The sequence below is a fragment of the Euphorbia lathyris genome, chromosome 4, assembly GCF_963576675.1.
Source record: "Euphorbia lathyris chromosome 4, ddEupLath1.1, whole genome shotgun sequence".
Taxonomy (NCBI): domain Eukaryota; kingdom Viridiplantae; phylum Streptophyta; class Magnoliopsida; order Malpighiales; family Euphorbiaceae; genus Euphorbia; species Euphorbia lathyris.
Genome location: NC_088913.1, coordinates 75618945 through 75627658, shown reverse-complemented (window position 1 = coordinate 75627658; position 8714 = coordinate 75618945). Strand labels below are relative to the sequence as shown.

The 8714-nt window shown below is 32.8% G+C and overlaps 1 protein-coding gene across 1 annotated transcript; it reads right to left on the bottom strand.

The window, feature by feature from the left end:
• Positions 1–1027: 1027 nt before the first annotated feature.
• Positions 1028–5990, bottom strand: LOC136227250 (GDSL esterase/lipase At5g22810-like). The gene is made up of 6 exons (XM_066015914.1): positions 5851–5990; positions 2373–2638; positions 2161–2291; positions 1833–2072; positions 1507–1759; positions 1028–1434 (listed from the first exon to the last, which is right to left on the bottom strand). The coding sequence occupies exons 1-6, from the start codon at positions 5988–5990 to the stop codon at positions 1241–1243; spliced, it is 1224 nt and encodes a 407-aa protein (XP_065871986.1). The 3' UTR covers positions 1028–1240.
• Positions 5991–8714: the final 2724 nt, after the last annotated feature.

The following is an 8714-nucleotide window of genomic DNA, read 5'->3' as shown; positions in this document are numbered from 1 at the left end:
CCCCTCATGCGAATCCAAACGTGATTGCGTTCTGGTTTCCATAGATGGTTGATCTGTTCTTCCCATAAACTATCTGGCAGGTCGGACCAATGTTGAGAACGCTCAACTTGAATACGATAATAATAGGAAAATAGAAGAATAAAATAGAACTGATATTCTATAATCTGAGTTCTGTAAATAGAAGATATAGAACAACCAAGGATTCCAGGAAATCCTCCCTCTCTCAAAACGATGAGCTAAGAGCCAAAATAGAAAAGTAATCTCTGTCTGCCTACTACACCCAGTACATGTCTACCTTATATAACCACCTAGAACAATTCTCAAGGCAGTAACTAACTTCTGCCAGCTCACCCTTTATTGACCATATCACCATTGGACCTCCTAGAGTACACTTTTCAAACCTTGGGCCCTTGACTGTTATGAATCATAATAGGTGAATGAGTTGGAACATCTCTATCACATGCATTGCAGGCACAGGAACAAAAGAGACTTATGAGGAAAGAAGAAGCCGCAAAAGGTGTGTTCCAAGCCAAAGATCGTAGCAGAAATAAAAAGAAACAGTATAATAATAACATGTAGGGAAGGAAGAACACTTAAGTTTTTGCAGCTTTCCCTTACTACAAAAAAAACCAATCATCCACAAGAGAAGTATTGGTAACCCACATGATAAGGCTAAACCCACATGACACTCATATAAAGTTGAGATAAAGATTCATAATCGAGGAGAAAACTCCATTAGTGATATTTGGAATTACCTCAACTTACTAATATTACACTCTCAGTTACACTTTTATAGTGTTAGAGATAAAATTGTTCTTTACCAATATTACACTCGTCAGACACTCTAGATGGATATTACTATCTCAATTAAAGTTTTATATGTACATTAGTATTCAAACTTGAATCTAAAAGTGATCTGAGGCCTTTGCCCAACCTAAGATAGAGATAAAATTGTTTTTAATTAGTAAATCGGTAATGGTGTGGATATTTTTTTGTACTTTATCCGTGTAAAAAATAAATTCTCCCAATTATGCGTTATTTAATTGCATAGTAAATGTTACATTGAATATTGCTACAAAAGGCGAAAAAAAAAAAAAAAATTTGACAAACTCGTACGAACATCATACAATTTATAAGTAACCATTCCATTTTGAAAAGAAAAAGGAACTCCAAATCTCCAAAACTAAATTAAGTAACATAGACCCAATTCAATTATGAGCACATAAAAATTAAAACTTGATTAGAAGATGAGAGAAATGCCACTAGTAAGCAAATCATCAGACAAGATTTTGTTTGCAGCTTCAGAAGGGTGAAAACCATCCCAAAAAACATACTCTGATGCATTTGCACAAGTTCCCACTGATTTTGAATTACACAATATTGATGTTTCTAGCAACCCACTTCCACAACAAGCCTTTCTTCCCTCTGCAAATCCTGCAACACCCAATTCATCAAATCAAATCAAAACCCATTTAATTTCGTTAAATCTCTAAATTTAACAAATACCTTTTTCAGCAGGTTTCGTGACAAGTTCATAAAGAGGTTGATAGATGTCAAGAACTATCAAATTGAGTCCTGAAAGCTTGGTCAGGATTTGAGATGTCGCATTGAGCTTATTATTGAAGGAAACTGCATCTTTGTTCATCTTCTCCACGCACAAATTGCTATCTTCACCGAATACTGTAATGACTGCAGGTAAACATCCGAGTGGCGGCAAATTTGTGACTCCAATTTTTCTGGCTCCCAGCTTATACAAACACTGCAACGCAATTTGAATTTAGGTAATTTTTCTAGTAGAATCAAATTGAGTCACCATGTGTTCGATGAAATACCTGAATGAAAATTCTGTAGGATTGCATAAGAATGTCGGAGAATTGATCGGGTGTGTACTTCTTGTAGAGAAGGGGATTGATGTAATAGTTTTGAACAAAATCACTAGCTCCAGCACTAATTAGATAGACCGAATCGGAGATAATTGATGATGCATTTGCATTTGATTTTGCTGCAATTCCTACTATCTTTCTCTGGTACTCTTTGTAGTATTCTAATTGCTTGCTCAATGAGATTGCATCCTGCCAAAATTGACACCAAAACCTTAATGTAACAGGAAGAAATATTAGATTTTGCGAATTGGATTGCGTTGAGAAGTTAATGAATTACATATATTTTAGCTGTGGGATCATAGAAACCAGAAGCAGCAGAAGCAAAGTTAGCACCAATTAGAAGGTTTGTGCCTTGAGCTTCTTTGCTAAGGTAGGCTGGAGGATATGAAGTGAAGCCTATATTTTCAGCTGTTTTTGGAAGAAACAAAACCAATCACAATCAGTATAATGCTTAAGATTTGGGAACAATTGAGGTGAAATTAAACCTACCAGTAAAATCAGAGGCAAGCTTTCCATTGCAGAATCTGCCTGTTGATGTATGATTGATGAAGTCTCTGCCATAAGGAAGGAAATTGGCCCTAACAATGGTGGGGAGGTGGTTGTTGTTGCCTGCATCAACAACAGAGTCTCCAAATATGAACATTGCAGGAACTAAAGGTTGAGCATTGGCCACAATCAGGAATAAACCAACAACAAGAAGAAATGAAGATGAGAAAGTAAGTAGCATTTCCATAATTTCAACTTCTTTTTTTGTGCTTGATATGTGATTAAGGTTAGAGTGAATTGTATGCAATATGAAGTATGTGGTGAATTGGGTTTTAAGCACAGCTTGGAAATGCAATTTATAGTGCTAGTCAACAATCATACAGGAACTAACTAATGAATTCTGTGAATTGTTTAAGCTTAGGAATATGATCCCAGTTGGTGAATTTTACAATAATAATAAAGGTTATGGTTGAAATTTTTTCATAATAAAATAAGGCAAAAGGTGCTTTCAAAAAAATCAGGCAAAAGATCCAAATTTTCCTTATGTTTTTGGAGGACAGATATATCCCATAACGTAGTAAATTTTTATCCTTAACGTTTACAAATTAGAGTAATTTTAAGCTTAGATAATAGTAGATGGAGCAATTTTAGGCCCAAACGATACACTCTATAAAAAGAGACTCTTACCTAGAGATAGGGGACACTAACGCTACCCCGACATCGGAAACGACCCCTTATAGGTGTGGTAAAGGGATGGTTTCACCCCCCTTTCTACCCTTGCCTACCTCTTATACGCGTGGTTAGAGAATGGGGACAAAATTTTACAATTTATTAGGTTAAGGGTATATATGTATTTCTCAAAAAACTTTAGGCGTTAAATTTAGACTTCATCCCCATGGGCCTCTCTAGGGGGAGCCGGCCTAGGGCCTCCTGTTTAGGAAGCCTTTAATTCGAAAAGTTCTATAGTGGACCGAGTGAAATGGACCCAACTAATGAAAAATGTGATGTATATCACCTCATTTGAAACTGATTGGTGTAAAGATTAGAGTTGTATAATTATTATCTTTTCATTGGTAAAATTAACTGGAACAGGACCATAGCGAAGTTTCCCTTCAATCTTTTTTTATTTTTTGATAAAATATTCAATTACAATACAATAATTATTGAGAACTGTTTTTATTAAAAATTATCCATATAAATAATTATTATCTCTACCTAAATTAATAGTAATCATTCGATATGATAAAAAGAAAGCGAAAGTCGACAACTATAGCACAAAAGGGGTCTCCAAAATTCATTTCACAACTTTTCCTTTAACAATAAGTAGGATAAGTAACAAATTAAGCTTATGCTTATTCAGAGACTGTGTTTTAGCCTCTACGTATAAAACATTATAATCTTAAACCAAACATTTATCCGATGATGCAATTTCGAACCTCATTAACAAAAGATGAGTTTTTTCATTAACATAAGATGTGCAGTTTCAAACTTTAATGGGTGAGAATGCTAAGATTGAAGGGTAGCCAACAAGAATTGCATATGAAAACAAAAATCATATTTCATTAATGTGGTTTGAAATTGTACTGTCCAGTAAATATTAGCTTTAAGATTGCAATATTTTATACGTAGAGACTAAATTTGTACTATATCCCACAATAATATAATTACTAACTGTTTTATTTTCTGTCTAATACCAACTACATATCCCATAAAACAAAAATAGTAATATTCTTGTTGAGGTTAAAGTATAATATTAGTTAGTAGGTCAAGTGTCACACAGTAGCCTATAGCACACTAAACTGGTAAGATTGATTTATCTTTTCTTATTTCTGGACAATAGAAAATGTATCTGTTAATTGTATTAGATTGTCTTTTACTTGTCATTCAATTTACTGAGGAAATATGGCTGTTTTTGAGTGAAGAACATGGTATAATAGTTGAACTCCAATTTGGATAAAGAATACTGACTCAGTAGTGCATTTGTCTTCTTAAACCAAAATTGCCCTCTTGTGCATCTAATTATACCCTTAAATTCTATGGGTAGGAAAGTCAATTAGCAAAGAAAAGTGTGAAATAGTAATATCCAGCTAAAATCAAATGGAGTGTCTTGATGAAATAGGATTTTAGCTGTCCTATATAGCTTCCACTATACACTCCTCTTCTTACTATATCTATACCTAAAGGCTAAAACTAAGAGGAAGAAAGTTCAATTTAGTAACTTTTCTTAATAATAATAATAATAATAAAAGATTGCATTTACATGTATACAGTGGCGGATCTAGGGCGCAGGGGCAGCTACCCCTCTTGCTGCCCTACCTCCTTGGTTCCGCCACTGTTAAAAGGCATTTCGTCATTTCTTGCTGGATATTTTGTTAGCTCTCGTACTTGTTTAATTTGATATATTGGTCATCTGAATTTGTTTAAAGTAACTTATTGATCTCTAAATTTGTTTATAGTAATCTATTGTCCTCTGAACTTGAATTTGTCAAAATCCTCCATTGTCCTGCTATGTGAAGTTAGAGGGTCAATCATGTTACTTTAAACAAGTCAGGAGGATAACGAGACATTCTATAAGTTCAGACAAATTCAGAGAACTATCAATTTGTTGGATTAAGCTATTATAAACATAACATAATCATTTATTTTTTCTTTTTACAGTAGGATCTAATTGATGGTTTCAATGTATATTAGAAATTTAATTGGCATTTTTAAGATACTTCGCAAAAAGAAGTTTAGTAAGAATAATTTAACCCCTCTCGAAATTTCTAGATCCGCGACTGAAGGTGCACATTTTGATTTAGGTGCCCTCATTTACTTCAGAAGCAGTTCTTCAATCACTATCCAACAATAACTAGCTGCTGCATCTTTTGGAAAATTGGACGCTGACTTGGATAAGGGTTACCCTTTCTTGTATTTACTTTTTTGAAGTACCTTAATGTTAATAGGTCTGCAAATTGGTTGAATAGATTTCTTGTAGTGTTGGTATTGGGATTTTCTATGGGATTTGGTTGGTCCTAGAAAATGTTAAAATTGCACTTATTTAGGCATGGTTGATGCCTTGATTGATTATGAAGATTATCACATTGTGATTACAGTATGGCTGTTAGGTATTAACACCAAATAATATTGCTTAGCAAGATTGTTGACCCTATAGTTAATTATTTTTTGTTGATCAACTGACTATTGCTTGACTTATATGAGTAATTGAAGTTTTCACTGTGAATCTGTGTGATAAAATTGTTAGGGTTGAGAATCCGTTGCTATTTGTATTCTTTCAATATAAAATAAATACTAACTCAAATTTGCATTCAAAGATGGATCTAGGGGAGTCAATAGTGGGTTTGAGTATCACCGAAATTCTTTATTGAACTTATGTATGAAGCTTTAACTTTTTAGGGTAAATGCTTAAAAAATTTCAATTAAACACTCGTAGGGATTGGAGCATTCATTGTCAGAGAATCCTAAATCCGTCACTACTTACCCTTCAAATGTGAGTCTCTTGACAAATCTAGGAGAGTCTGGAGGGGGCTTGAACATCCAGTAGTGGCTAGAAAACTCTATACACACTTTAAATAAAAATATCCAAACAATATTCATGGATATTGGAGCATCTCCTGTCATGAATACTAAATCTGTTACTATTTGTATCCCACAATCTCCCTCTCAAGTGTGAATCTCTTTCACATTGTGACTAGGCCTTGCTCCTACTAGGACGAAAATTTCTTAGGGCTCTGATACTAATTAATCTGGGAGCATTTGTTATTGGGAAGAAACTCTAGATATTGTGAATGCAAATGGGCTTGACATTATATTTAACGTAAAATCTTAAGGTAGCGGGTTAATTGGTCCTTCGGGTAGTTAGTACTGACGGTGATTAAAGTTTGGAAAATATTTTTAAAAACTCACAAAAAATTCAATTTGTCTCAATAAAATCACTTACGTTTGTTTTTGTCTCAATAAAGTGAATTTGAATGTTTTCAGTCAATTTTTCGCCAAAATTTGCTGACATGGAATTCCAATGTCACGTCACCGCCACCTCGCATATTAAAAAAAATATAATTCACTTTTTAATTGATAATCGATATGTCACATGGTTAAAATTTTAATTAACAATCCTATTTACTTAGGTTAATTTGTGGTTAATTTTTTTTTATTATGACACATGACGTTGAGACATGTGATTGTATATCACGTAATCAACTCTGATGAAAAATGACCGGAAAACGTCCAAACTTTTATGTTTTACTCCGGGTCCTTCTCAATTATGTATCTTTTACTCATATAATCTTTATTCTTCCAATCTGAGATAAATACTAAGGTCCCGTTTGATAAAAAAAAAAGAAAATCAATTAGATTAATGTATTAAGTACTTATTTAATTTAAATTTGCTTGATATGTGTCTTTTGTTTGTCACTTCAATTATTCAACTAAGTTAAATCAAAATCTTTTAACTTAAAATTTTAAGTTGAACATTATCAACTAATATCTTTAAATTCAGTATTTATTTCGTTATTTATCAAACATTACACCATTTAATATTTTTAACATTTATAACATTCATCAATTTTTTTTGTTCCAATACTTAATTTTTACTTTTATCAAACACTACCTAATCCCACCCTGACATCCCAACAAAAATTTGATACGGTTGAGGATTAATAGTTAATAGTTTAGAATCAAAACTCTCAACCTTATTATTACCAATCTTGTCAGTTTGGATTGGACTCGTCGGTTTGACCAGTCAGACTAGAAACCGTCCATATCTCTGGTTTAAGTTTATTAAACTTTAACAACCTAAAAAAGGGTTAACTCAGGATCCGGGTTGACTCTAATTTTTCATTTTTTTAATTATTAAAAAATGAGAAAAAGGTAAAGAGAATAAAATAAAAATCATTAATTTTTGATTTTTTTTTTTTTGAATTTTAAGTCTCACCACTTTCATAATTTGTTAGTTTTTTCTTTCAACTAAATAATAAAAAGTTTAAAGTTAAAATACTAATAGTTTAATGGAAAACTATTGTAATCAAACTCAAATATTGTGCTAATGAATTCATAGAGCTTACTAGGTTTTAGTTGAAAAAAAAAAGGGTAAATTTCAAATAAAACCTATGTGGTTTCACTAATTTTCAGATAAAGGACTGTAGTTTACTTTTTGTCAAAACGATGACTGAGATTTCACACTTTTAATAAAACAAGGACTTTTTGGATTAATGCTATTAAACCCATCTTTAATGACCTGAAAATGAAAATTTTTAGGAATTAAAGTTGTTCAATGTCATATTTGCTATGGAACTACATTTTCGATTTTCGAATATCATCTTTTTTAGAATTTTCTCTCTCTAAACATTAACTTTCTCTCTCTTCACCAAAGATCATCTAAAAATAAAAAAGTTGAAGAATTAAAGTCGCTTAGAATATTAGTAGTTCTTAAAATATGTCATTTTTGAAGCCGTCAATGGTGATTTTAATAGTATCAATCGAAAAAGTCATTATTTTGCTAAAGTTGAAAACATATATATATAGAGGAGGGCTCTTGTGAGAACCCTCATCGTAGATAAGGACACTCCCTTATGGTGAGAACACTCAAAACTACGCCGTTTTGAGTATAAAAATTTTAAAAAACAGAATGTTGCTAATGGGATTCAAACCCTGGCCGCTTTACCTACATTTCATGCTACTTATCACTAAGACAATTGCTTTTCTTATGCATTATGTCGCGCGCTGCTTAATATACCACTGTCCTTATAGCTTTTATTGTTTAATATTTGACGCATGCACTTATTAATATCGATTAAATGTGCATAATAATGAATTATTAATAGAAAAAAAGAAATGTGCATAATAATGAATTATTAATCGGTGCCTTAATCATAAACAGAATATGGATTTGTGTGGTCTGTCGGATCTTGGTGCTGCTGGTCATAAGTTTACTAGGAAACGTAATAGTACATTTGTTCGTTTGGACAAAGTTTATGCTAATATTGCGGCTCAAAGTAGGTTTCCTGAAGCGGCTGTGTTGAATCTACCCTTCCGTCATTCTGATCATTGTCCTATCTTAGTCAGATTGGTGAGAGCTCCTTGTACTAAAGGGATAAGACCTTTTAGGTATCTAGTGGCTTGGGAATCTCATCCTGAGTTCAAGAATTTTGTTCATGATAATTGGAAACCCCAATCTAATATTCTACTGACTGCGGAGGAATTTAGAAGTAATGTGGTGGGATGGAATAGAAACATTTTTGGCCATATTATCAGAAGGAAACATAAAATTCTAAGTAGGATGGAAGGCATCCAACGTATCTTGGAGACCAGATTTGACCATAGTTTGAATTGTCTTCTTAGATCCCT

Excerpts from the sequence above, each read along its gene's own strand:
- LOC136227250 (XM_066015914.1), bottom strand. The coding sequence starts at position 5,990 with ATGACAGGAGATGCTCCAATATCCATGAATATTGTTTGGATATTTTTA. Across the intron at positions 2,639-5,850 it reads AAGAGACTCACATTTGAAGG|CACAAAAAAAGAAGTTGAAA; the intron begins GTAAGTAGTGAC and ends TCACATATCAAG. Across the intron at positions 2,292-2,372 it reads GCTTGCCTCTGATTTTACTG|CTGAAAATATAGGCTTCACT; the intron begins GTAGGTTTAATT and ends TTCCAAAAACAG.